This window comes from Propithecus coquereli, unplaced genomic scaffold, assembly GCF_000956105.1.
Source record: "Propithecus coquereli isolate 6110/MARCELLA unplaced genomic scaffold, Pcoq_1.0 Scaffold1045, whole genome shotgun sequence".
Classification (NCBI taxonomy): domain Eukaryota; kingdom Metazoa; phylum Chordata; class Mammalia; order Primates; family Indriidae; genus Propithecus; species Propithecus coquereli.
The window spans coordinates 33,503-44,742 of record NW_012134359.1 but is presented as its reverse complement, the minus strand read 5'-3'; the positions used below and the strand labels follow the sequence as shown (position 1 = coordinate 44,742).

General features: G+C 41.2%; 3 protein-coding genes across 3 annotated transcripts in view; 2 read left to right on the top strand and 1 right to left on the bottom strand.

Annotated features, from left to right (window-relative positions):
• Nucleotides 1-10,322, bottom strand: part of LOC105811595 (UDP-glucuronosyltransferase 1-3-like) — a 26,206-nt gene extending 15,884 nt beyond the window's left edge. The window contains exons 1-2 of the mRNA XM_012645847.1: nt 9,392-10,322; nt 1,139-1,605 (exon numbers count right to left, since the gene is read on the bottom strand). Coding sequence (XP_012501301.1) covers nt 1,139-1,605; nt 9,392-10,265 — 1,341 coding nt within the window. The 5' untranslated portion in view covers nt 10,266-10,322. The remainder of the gene's footprint in view (nt 1-1,138; nt 1,606-9,391) is intronic.
• Nucleotides 1,223-1,945, top strand: LOC105811563 (dnaJ homolog subfamily B member 3-like). The gene has a single exon (XM_012645816.1). It carries the CDS (start codon nt 1,223-1,225, stop codon nt 1,943-1,945), a length of 723 nt encoding a protein of 240 aa, XP_012501270.1.
• A 312-nt stretch (nt 10,323-10,634) lies between the features above and the next one.
• Nucleotides 10,635-11,240, top strand: part of LOC105811585 (dnaJ homolog subfamily B member 3-like) — a 1,624-nt gene continuing 1,018 nt past the window's right edge. The window contains exon 1 of the mRNA XM_012645836.1: nt 10,635-10,670. Within this exon, the coding sequence (XP_012501290.1) occupies nt 10,635-10,670 (36 nt within the window). The remainder of the gene's footprint in view (nt 10,671-11,240) is intronic.

Sequence of the window (11,240 nt, the reverse complement as noted above, 5' to 3'; positions counted from 1 at the left end):
AAAGCAAACAAAATTTGCACTGTATTAATTATACACTTACAATGTATAATTTACATTGTATTAATTATACACTTATAATGTAAAATTTACATTGTATTCAGTATTGTAAGTAACCTAGAGATGATTTAAAGTGTATGGGACGTTGTGCATAGGTTATATGCAAAGACTACACCATTTTATATAAGGGACTTGAGCATTCATGGATTTTGGTATGGTTACCAGGAGGTGTCCTGGAACCAATCCCTCCGGGATACTGAGGGACTAATGTACTAGACCAGACCAACAGTTCTCAAAGTATGGGCCAGGGAACCCTAGGGATCCCCAAGAATTTTTCAGGTGATTTTTCCAAAGTAAGAACTAGTTCCATAATGATACTATTTGAATTTTCATTCTCATTTTCTCTTAAGTGTACAGTGAAGTTTTCCGGAGGCTACAAGTATGATGTGTAATATCACAACAGATTGAATGCAGAAGAAGACATGAGAATGTAGATCTCTTCTGTTAAGCCACGTACTAAAAAGAGATGCAAAAAATGTAAAATAATGCCATGCTTCTCACTAAATATTTTTGTTTTGAAAAACATATTTTCTCATAAATACATGATTTATGTTAGTGTCTAATGGACTTATTGTTATTATATTGATCAATGAATTTATCTTTTTACTTCTGTTTTAATTTCTAACCCTGTGCGTATGATAGATACAGGCTCTGCGGCCAAAACGTTTGAGAACTGCTGTCCTAGACAAACCAAACGAGGCCTTCTGCCCAGGATCAGACCAAACTCACTCCCGTTATACTATCTCTCCTCTAGGCAGAGGGGACATTCTGATATAAAGCCGACTTTAGGAAAAACATTTCCTAAACCAGCCAGTCACGGCCCTCTCTTTCCTCCACAAAAATCCCCTCTTTTCTACCTATTTGGAGACCACAGCTAGGCCAGGGGCTACAGTAGGCGGGACCGGCGAGTGGGAGGGGCTCGGGGAGTGGGCGGGGCCGACGCGCCTAGGCGGGACAAGACAGAGCCTGCGTGAGAGCTGGGCATGCCCCAGGAGCACTGCATTCTGGGATGCGGAGCCACCGCTGGCCTTGACTAATGAGATGCTGCCGCGTCACAAGGGGCGACCCTCTGGGGCTCAACCTCGCGGAGCACTGTGGGGGCTGCCTCGGCCTGCCCTCTGCGCTTCTCCCCGCGCCGTGGCCCGCGGGCCGTGGCGGCCCCAACATGGTGGACTACTACGAGGTGCTGGGCGTGCCCCGGCAGGCCTCGTCCGAGGCCATCAAGAAGGCGTACCGCAAGCTGGCGCTCAAGTGGCACCCCGACAAAAATCCTGAGAACAAGGAGGAAGCGGAGCAGAGATTCAAACAGGTGGCCCAGGCCTATGAGGTGTTGTCGGACTCCAAGAAACGCGACGTCTACGACCGCTGTGGTAAGGCCGGCGTGGATGGTGGCGGCGCCGCCGGCGGGCCCTTCGAGGACCCCTTCGAGTACAACTTCACCTTCCGCGACCCGGCCGAGGTCTTCAGGGAGTTCTTTGGTGGCCGGGACCCATTTTCGTTTGACTTCTTCGGAGACCCGCTTGAGAACATTTTTGGGGGTCGGAGGAGCTCCCGGGGAAGCAGAAACAGAGGGTCAGCATCCCTTTTCTCCACCTTCAATGAATTTCCAGGCTTTGGAGGTGGTTTTTCTTCTTTGGATACAGAATTTACTTCCTTTAGCTCCCTGGGAAATGGGGGCCTTTCTTCCTTCTCCATGTCTGCTGGTGGTGGTGGAACAGGCAGCTTCAGGTCCGTGTCGACATCCACAGAAATAGTGAATGGCAAAAAAATCACCACCAAGAGAATTGTTGAGAATGGCCAAGAAAGAGTGGAAGTGGAAGAAGACGGAGAGTTAAAGTCCCTGATGATAAATGGCAAAGAGCAGTTGCTACGCATTGACACCGAGTAATGCCAGTCCATGTTTGACTTAAAGCACATTTTAGGGAATAACAGGACTGTTTTTTGTTTTCTTTTTAAGATTGCAAGTGAACTCTACTTTGAGAACAACTGTACCCTAGAGTTTATAAACACTAAAAGCCAACGCCTGTTTGTTGTTATTGTTGGGACTACGAAAATAGGACCTCTGTCTTTAAAACTATTGTGAATATCTATATGCACTTTGCTATTTATTAAAGTTAATCCCAAGGCAGATGGTGATTATTTCGTAGTGCTAGGACAAAATGTCACCACACACCTTGAATCTTGCCTTTTTCCTTCTTCTTTGAATTATAAGCCAGGTAATTTGCTCTGAATCATTTTACTTCAATTTTTTCGTATGTAGTGGTGAAAGATACGAATATATTATTAATACTTATGTTTTAAAATAAAGATGGCTTTTAATTGCACATATATGCTGGTGATGCAGGAAGATTTAAAATACAGTGTTAAACCCAGGCTTTTTAAAAGCACGTAAACCTGGCAAAGTGTCTGTATGAGTTTCCTGTGGCTGCTGTAACAAATTACCACAAACTTGGTGTCTTAAAACATTCTGTTAAGTTTTGGAAGTCAGGTGTCTGAAATCCCTTTCACTGGGCTGAAATCAGTGTCAGCAGAAATATGCTCCCTCTGAAGGCTGAGGCACAATATTCAAGTAAATGCCTTACGGTTACATGGTTGGTTAATGGCATGTTAGGACTGTACTCAAAACTTAACTTGGTTTTACAACTATGGTAGCTCCTGGAAATGTAAAACAGCATTTCCATAAGGCTACACAAAGGACATGTATCATGGTAGATTAACAAAAGCCAGGTTTCACCTGAAATGCTGGTTTAGTGAAACGTCATACACACATTTGAGAAAGTACCATTGCGTTGGCACAGTTTATGCCCCAAATGAAGATCTTTTGGGCACGTTGCCTTGGGATAGTGCATATCACAAAGTGTCCCATTTCCCCTGGTCACTTCTGAGGAGAGGTTTGCATCAGGCATGAGAGCAAAAGAGCAACTGAGCTAAACAGGCTAAAAATGCAGCATACTCTCAATTCTTTGCAGAAAGTTCATGTGGCCTGAACACATCATTAATAAGCTATGACTATGTGAGAATGAGTTTGGATATGTTTAGTGTCCTCAAAGCCCCATCTACATGGAATTCCATGCAAACAATACACAGTAGGGACATGGGAGTCAGCTGGCAGTGTCCCATGGGCACACACAGTCTGTCACTGAACTGTCAAATGAAGTCACTGAGGTACCTGGGGCATTTGCTTCTTGTATACCAACTGTACAAGAAGTATCAGAATAAAACTGTCAGGGCTTGTTAAAAATGAGTTTGTTTACTTGCCAGGCAAGGGAACTGACACCTGTGAAGATATTCACTGAGTAGTTTGCTGGGGATGGGCTTACTTCTAGAGAAGTCGGGGGACCAAAGGAGTTTTGAAGTAATAGGAAGGTAGTTTCACGGTGCTTAGGTGTGTTGGAAACCACCAGTCCAGATAGGGCAGAATAAGTGTGCTTGCATCTGTACCATTGGCTAAAATAAATTCCATTGTTCAGTGGTCAGCAAAGAGTCTGGCATGGCAAGGTCACTCAGAGGTCATGAGTCTTTAACAGTTCTAGCTAGTTTTAACAGTTGAAGGCAAACACAACATTCAGTTTTGATATATCCTGGATTCATACTGCTATAAATAGAAAATTTCCTTTTCCAGCAGTGTAAAGCATTTTATTTAAAGAATTTTCAAAATTGAAAATCTTTTTAAAATGCCTCAACCCCCAAGAAAACACACTGCTATAAGCTTGTATGTGGGCATTCATCTTTTATGGAAGGATTGAGAAGCTTTTCAGAGTGGTGAAAAAGGACATTTCTTCTGGGGCAGAGATGACCACCTTGAGTCCCCTGCAGTGGATCCCCTCCATGGAATAACAAGCACCTTCCCATAGAGCCACAAGGCAGAGAGAGGCACATCCTCTGAGCCCCAAGAGACCTAGAGACCTGTGGCCATCTCAGCAAGATCCCAAACTCCAAAAAGCCAGATACGTCTCCTGGCTGGAGCTCTACACACAGCTGTTTTTAGTTAAGCTTACCTCATGCAATGCAAAGCCTTTGCAAGAAAGAATACTCCCTTTAAGTATCTATTAAAGCAGAGGTCCCCAGCCTATGGTGAGTTGTGTAATTGCTTCATTATATATTACAATGCAATAATAATAGAAATAAAGTGCACAATAAACGTAATGTGCTTGAATCATTCCGCAACCATCCCCACCCCAGGGAAAAATTGTCTTCCATGAAAATAGTCCCTGGTGCCAAAAAGGTTGGAGACTGCTATATAAAATGATCAATCCATCTTCTTCACCTCTGATTCCACTCTCCTATCTCCAGGTATTTTCCCCATCCTGGGAAATCATCCACCCGACTGCTCACTTTTCTAGGAATTTCTAATTCTTTCTCATCTGACTTTCTCAATTAATGCAGATTCCTTTCATTTCCTCTTCGCCCACCCTGCTTTAAGCCCTTTCAGTATAACTTTAGTCACCACCAACCTAGTGTGACTTCACTCTAGGAGGTAGTCAAAGGCCTCATTACTGAATGCAATAGTCTATTCTCTACTTTTAGCTCACTCAAAAATAAGTTTTGTTAAGGTGGCACTTTTCTAATGGGAGCTCCTTATTTTTAACACTTTGGGGATGAGAATATTTATGTAAAGCCAGGGAGAGTGTTTTGTTTGAGGTATTCAGAGGAATTCTTTACCTTGGGACTTTATGAAAACTTTGTGGAGAATGATTATATTCATATGTGGGGGAGGGGAACAGTAACAAGGGAAGCAAAAAAGATTCATTTTTTAAAACATAGATCGAAAGCAATAAAGAACAAGATTGATAATGCAGGAAAGAAAATCAATGACGTAAATGTGTTCTTTCAGAGATGCTCTCCCAGAATGCAGCGGGAAATAGAAAAGATAAGAAAGTTGAAGATTAAGATGATAGCAATGGAGCCTGAAGAATGAAAATCTATGGGTGATGGGGACAAAAAGTTCGGTGGCATAATAGGGGAAAACCTTCAAGCTTTGAATAAGATGTGGATTTAGCGTTAGGCTTACCATCTCTGGTAGGGGGAATAACGGCCCCACAAAAGTGTCCGCATTCGCATCCTAATCCTCAGAACCTGTGAGCATGTTACATTACGTGGCAAAGGAACTTTGCAGACATGATTAAATTAAGGGTTTTGAGAAGGGGGATTACCCTGGATTATCTGAGTTGGCCCAGTGTAACCACAAGGGCTCTTATAAGTGAAAGAGGGAGACTAAGAGGCAGAGATCTGAAGATGCTGCAGTGCCTCCACATGGAAATGGAAAATGCCATAGAAGAAGGAAAAAGGAAACAATAATCTAAAAAAAATAAAATTTACACTAAATGGAAGGAATAAAATCAAACATACACCTTATGTGAATGGAAAGAATTCTTACATCAAAAGCAACTATCAAATTGGAGTTCTGAAAAATGTTTTAAAATTTTTTAAACAAACTTTTCACAAAAATTTAAGTTAAAAGTAAAGAGATGAGGCAACAAAAAATAACATACGAGTAGCAATATTGATATCAGATAAGGTATATTAAAAGGATTATTATTTAATGATAAAAGCAAACTTTATGAAGAAAATACAAGTCTTAAACCTACATGCACCAATCTGGCAGCAATATGTGTAAAGCAAAAACTACTAAAAAATCCAAATATAACTTGAGCAAAATTTGTTATATAAGGGGATAATTTTAAGATATCTTTTTCAGAATTGGGCAGAATTCAGTGCTTTTTAAAATAGAAAAATTGAAAATGTACAATTTTAGGTGTATCTGTGGAAGATTTACAAACATTGATCATATCGTAGCCACTAGCTACACAGGACAAGTGAGCACTTGAAATGTGACTAGTCCAATGAGATACCTGTAAGTGTAAAGTATACGTTAGATTTTGAAGACTTGCCATGAAAAAAAGAATGTAAAATATCTCATTAATAATTTTATATTGAATGTGTATTGAAAGGATAATATTTTGGATATATCTGGTCAAATAAAATGTATTATTAAATTTCAAAAGAGAAAATATGTAAATAAAAAACTAATTTTAATTGTTTCATTTTGCTCTTTTAAACATGCCTACTAGAAACATTTAAATTACATATGTAGTTTGCATTATATTTCTATTGGACAACTCTGTACTAGACCACAAAGAAAATCTATCAAGACTTTTTTGGTGACTTCACAAGAAAAAATCTCTCATTATAATCCAAAATAATTAGAAAAAATAATGGCTACAAAAAAATCTTAACTATGCGGTAATTAAGAAACAGCCTTGGAGATAGCCATCAAATCAAAGAGGAAAGAAAAACACAAAATTTAAGTGATAAAAAAAGCAATTAAAAGGACACTGATTTTTACCAAAACCTAAGAGACATAGAAAAACTTTTATTTATAGCCTTCAATGTCTCATTAAGAAAAATCAAGGCCGGGCACGGTGGCTCACGCCTGTAATCCTAGCTCTCTGGGAGGCGGAGGCAGGTGGATTGTTTGAGCTCAGGAGTTCGAAACCAGCCTGAGCAAGAGCGAGACCCCGTCTCTACTAAAAATAGAAAGAAATTAATCAGACAGCTAAAAATATATAGAACAAAAAAAAAAAATTAGCCGGGCATGGTGGCACATGCCTGCAGTCCCAGCTACTCGGGAGGCTGAGGCAGAAGGATTGCTTGAGACCAGGAGTTTGAGGTTGATGTGAGCTAGGATGATGCCCCGGCACTCTAGCCCGTGCAACACAGTGAGACTCTGTCTCAAAAAAAAAAAAAAAAAAAAATCAAATGTAAAGAAATGAAATACTTAATTAAGGAAGTTAGAAAAGTAACTACAAAATAAGCCAAAAGAAACTAGTATGAGATTATTAATAAAAAATAAGCTGCAATTAGTGAAAGAGAAAGCTAAACGTTTACTAAAAAGAATACACAAATACAAATTATTTCTTTGAGAATACTGATAAAATAATTCAACCCAATATAAACCTTAAATTAAGGAGAGAGGAAGCAAAAATATAAGACAAACTTGGGTCTTTTGTATTTGTAGAAAAATTCCATAAATTACTCAAGAAATCTAAATCCAAGGGTAAACCAAACCAAATGAGTAAGAGTGACAAAAATCTCAAAATAAAAAAGAATTTAATATAACAAAAATAATAATGGCATGCCTCTCACGTATAATACACAGTAAAGTTTTAAATGTAAATGATCTTTCAGGCTCATGCCTGTAATCCCAGCACTCTGGGAGGCAGAGCCCAGAGGATTGCTTGAACTCAGGAGTTTGAGACCAGCCTGAGAAAGAGCAAGACCCTGTCTCTACTAAAAATAGAAAAAATTAGCCAGGTGTGGTGGTGCGCATCTGTAGTCCCAGCTACTCGGGGGGTTGAGACGGGAGGATCACTTGAGCCCAAAAGTTTGAGGTTGCAGTGAATTATGATGATGCCACTGCACTCTAGCCAGGGAGACAGAGCAAGACTCTGTCTCAAAAACAAACAAAAAAATGATCTTTCATGTACCTAATAAATTGGCACAAACATGTCTAAGGTCTCCAGATGATATGCCTTGTCCTGCTGGGTACTTTTTAAGTGCAGTAATAATAATGATAACAGATAATATAATATTTATGGGGTACTCCCTATGGCAACATCAAAACCAGAATGGTTTTATCTCCTGCCCAAGGTCATCTAGCTAGAAAAGTGAGAATGAAGATTGGAGCCAGTGTAGTTAACTCTGGAGAATATAGTCACATAGGAAAACTAGAAGAAACGAGTAACAATTACTTTTTGAATGCCTCCCTACTTTTCAACATTTTTACATATCTAATGGATACACATATATTTTATAATTGGATAACTGCATTGCATAAGGGGAAAAGAAAACCAAATAGAACAAATATCTTGTAGTTTGATCAAAAACAAAAATGAAGTTTAGAGTCCTTTGCAGTAACACATATATTAATAAAAAGAAGTACAGAAATAGGAATATAAAAACTATAAAAGCTCTAAGGTAATGGAAATTAACATAAATTAAGTGAGTATGGCATAAATGGGCTGAATCCTCTCACAAAAAAGATGGCTCACTCAATGGATTAAGAAAAAAAATCCAGCTCCCAAGAGTCCTATTTCAGTTAAACCCAAATATTCTGGGCTAATGTAAGATGCCTCTGAAATCCTTAGTAAAGGAATAGATCCCACTATGGAAACTTGGGGTGGGATAGGGTAGGTTTGGTGATGTGGTCGGCCCCTCCTAAGAAACCTTGCCCTTTTTAAGCTCTTGCCTCTTCATCACTGTCCCACCTACACTGGGTTATCTCCTCTTTACCCCTTCCACCATCTCTCAGTTTCGGTGTCCCAAGTAGAAGACCCGTTTGACATGCAGTCTTCGTGATGCCTTCCCAACTCTGATATGTCCCCCACACTATACACCAGACACCAACTCCTGGTCAGTAAACCTCTGGTCAGTACGGCTTCTTCTCTGAAAAGTTGGACTTGGTTGTTTCTTTCTCTGATTACAGAGACCCCATTTCATTGCCTCACTTCCACTTCACTTCCTGAAACTTCTACTTCCTTTGAGTGCTTAGGGATCCTGTGATCACTTCTCTATCCCTTCCAAAACAGGACACTAGAAGTTATCATGTTGACAATTGCAATTTGCTAGTTCCTTTATCCCTCTACTAAAAATCTACAAGCAAAAGGCCTCTGATGGAATCGTTCACAACTCAATTTATCTGCTCCTGCACAGCTGAAGGAAATCAAACAACCGTGAAGACAGTGCTTCCATCTTCATGGACAGTGTCAGCTGAGTCACACCGGTGTTTATCAGTCCTATTGCAGACCCTCAGCCCTGCCTCTCCTTCCTGTCAGAGCCTATTGCAAACCTTAACTACACTACCGCAGACCACTTAACAGTTTATCTCACTGAAGACTATTAGGACGAGAAGTAGAAATCTTTGTAAAAGGAGTAGATAAGTAAGCACTTGTAACTTAAATATATATAATATATGCAGGCTGGTGTGGTGACTCATGCCTGTAATGCCAGCACTTTGGGAGGCCAAGGCAGGAGGATCACTTGAAGCCAGGAGTTCGAGACCAGCCTGGGCAACATAGCAAGAACCTATCTCTACAAAGAAAATATTTTAATTATCCAGGAGTAGTGGCATTATTGTAGTCCCAGCTACTCAGCAGTTTTAGGCAGAGGATCCCTTGAGCCCAGGAGTTCAAGGTTGCCGTGAGCTATGATCATGTCACTGCACTCCAGCCTGGGTGACAGAGCAACACCCTGTCTCTAAAAAACTATTTAAATAAATAAATAAATAAATACATCAAAATATGCTCTGCCTGGAACGCTGTTTGGATAAAGGTACCAATACAGACCTGAGAGAGTGGCTTCCTGTTGACACAGTTGATGCCCCCAATGAAGACCATGTTGGGCATGATGGGCCTGGGGTAGTCCAGCACAAAGTCATTTCTGAACAGCCACACGGACGCATGGCTAAGAATATCCACCAATGATACCTCTCTCTGAAGAACCTCGGAGGCCAGGCTTTCATAACGAGAAAAAGAAATATGGCACATGTAGAACAAGGCCAGAGGGTAGAGCATGTTCTTGACCCTTTCCACGAATGTCATGTGGTCTGAATTCCTTGTTAGGAGCCTAGGAACATACGAGGAAGGGTTCGGACACTGTGCGCCTTCCAAGTCTAAGTGACATGGAATGAAACGCAAAAAAAACACAGTGGGAATGGACAGGTACTTAGCCAGCATTGCCCCACAGGGGTAAACGGGGTCTGTTAAAACCAAATCAAAGGAACTGGCATTCAGGTGCCCGAGCAGGGTCTTGTTATGCATTAGGTCTGCACAAGACTCATAAAAATATGCAGATGACCTTTTGAAAACCGCCACAGTTTCAAAAATCATCTTCAGAAAATGTTGTCTTTCAAATGCAATTTGAATGTGATCCTTAACGAAGTACCCAAAATCGTACTTGGCGTATGGAAAACCATAGGTTTTCATGGTTACAAAGTCCTCTTCTTTGATGCGCATATTCACCTCTGGTGCGAGGACCACGGCTTGGTGGCCTCGGGCATGGAGCTCCCTCACCACCTCTCGCATGCTGAGCCAGTGGCTGCCATCCATGGGTACCACCAGTACCTTCTCACCCTCAGCCCAGGGCTCACCACTCAGGAAGAGCAGCAGCCCCAGAAGCCCCATTGGAAGAACCTGGAGTCCGGTGGCCATCTCGGCAGAAGCCAACAGCAACTAACTTTCCACCGCAGGCTGTGCCTCTTATATTCATTTTTTTCACCCTTGTTAGTTTATCATTGAGTCATTTAGCAAAATGGCATGTAATTGAAAGACAGAGTGCACTCCTTAAGTTAATCATTACAAAATAAATCTATCCCTATCCGGCCGCCAGGAGAGATCCAATCACTCCTATCTTGGAAAAACTCATCTGACCCTTCTGCTCTCTTTGAGGAACATTTGAGTTCAGCCTCATGTTTTTCATCCAATGTCCAAAATATGTGCACACACGTTTCATATGATCGCCTCCTACTTCTCTATTAACCACATTCTACCAGGCTGTGACTATGCTCTGAAGAGTCGCCAATGTCCTGGTCCCCAACCATAACCTCTCTGCTAGATGTGATCCTATCTTAGAACTGCTTCCTCCCCTGCATGAGTAACACAGAGCACATCCAGAGAAGCATATAACATTGCTAAGCCAGCTTTCTCTAAATGAGTAGGGAGATGCTGGTCTCTGGTTTTGTTCATTTTCCAAACCAGGATATCTCTCGTAATGATCAGGGAGGATTCTATTTGAAGTGGTTCTCAAATAAGCGAATAGCTGGAGGGACACTGACCTCAAGATGGGATGATGTGATTCTGTTGAAGGGTTTGTTGAGAATTCTACGTCTACTCCATGGAATATGAAATGCTATTATCTAAGGCACACATGGGCAAGACAACCCTAAGCAATGACACACAGTGAGTTTGGAACACATCGTGCTCCCCACGGGACAAGAGGAAGCTGGAGCCCGGCCCCAGATCTGGCCTTGTCTGAATTTCTCTTCTCCTGAATGTTGAAGCTCCAGCCTTCTGCTACTCTGTTTAGGGACTTGGGCGCACATTGAAGCTTATATTCAGGCCTTTCTCCAAGGTCATTTCCAGTGCCAAGTCCTGATAGGGACAGATTCCTCCAGAACAGGAGGGCTA

Bases quoted from the DNA above. Each gene is read 5' to 3' on its own strand.
- LOC105811563 (XM_012645816.1), top strand. From the start codon at position 1,223: ATGGTGGACTACTACGAGGTGCTGGGCGTGCCCCGGCAGGCCTCGTCC.